Below are 397 nucleotides of genomic sequence, written 5' to 3'. Positions count from 1 at the left end.
GAGACTGCCACTGCCTCCACAACCACCAAGTGGGGACGCCGGCTCCTCCTGCCCCACTCCTTAGAGTCCAGAGAGACAAAAGTGGGGGCTAAATCCACAGGCTGCAGGTCCTGAGCCCTTTCCCCTCACAGGGCCGAGCAGATCGCCAGCCTGGAGCCGGTGCTGAAAGCCATCTCTGGGACCAACCCCGCCGGGGCACGGGCCGAGTTTTGGAAGCTGCGGGGCCTGCGGGGAGCCAAGAAGATGCTGCGGAAGAGCCGGGCTACCCGCCCTACGAGCGCGTGATCCTGAAGGAAGGTGGGCACCAGGGCTGTGTCCCCATCGCTCAGAGCCACCCAGGGATCGTTGGCCCTGCGGCTGGCCCGCTGGGGGTGGTCGTGGGCTCCCGCGGCACGGG

The 397-nt window shown here is 67.5% G+C and overlaps 1 protein-coding gene across 1 annotated transcript in view; it reads left to right on the top strand.

Moving 5' to 3' along the window:
* The window catches only part of TJP3 (tight junction protein 3), a gene marked incomplete at its 3' end in the record, with an annotated part of 8,128 nt that overhangs the window by 6,331 nt on the left and 1,400 nt on the right, over positions 1 to 397 (top strand). Inside the window, 2 exon segments of the mRNA XM_010145089.1 lie at positions 132 to 259; positions 262 to 297. Of these exon segments, the coding sequence (XP_010143391.1) occupies positions 132 to 259; positions 262 to 297 (164 nt within the window).

This window comes from Buceros rhinoceros, unplaced genomic scaffold (assembly GCF_000710305.1).
Source record: "Buceros rhinoceros silvestris isolate BGI_N320 unplaced genomic scaffold, ASM71030v1 scaffold22871, whole genome shotgun sequence".
Lineage (NCBI taxonomy): Eukaryota > Metazoa > Chordata > Aves > Bucerotiformes > Bucerotidae > Buceros > Buceros rhinoceros.
This window is presented reverse-complemented; position numbering and strand designations above follow the sequence as displayed.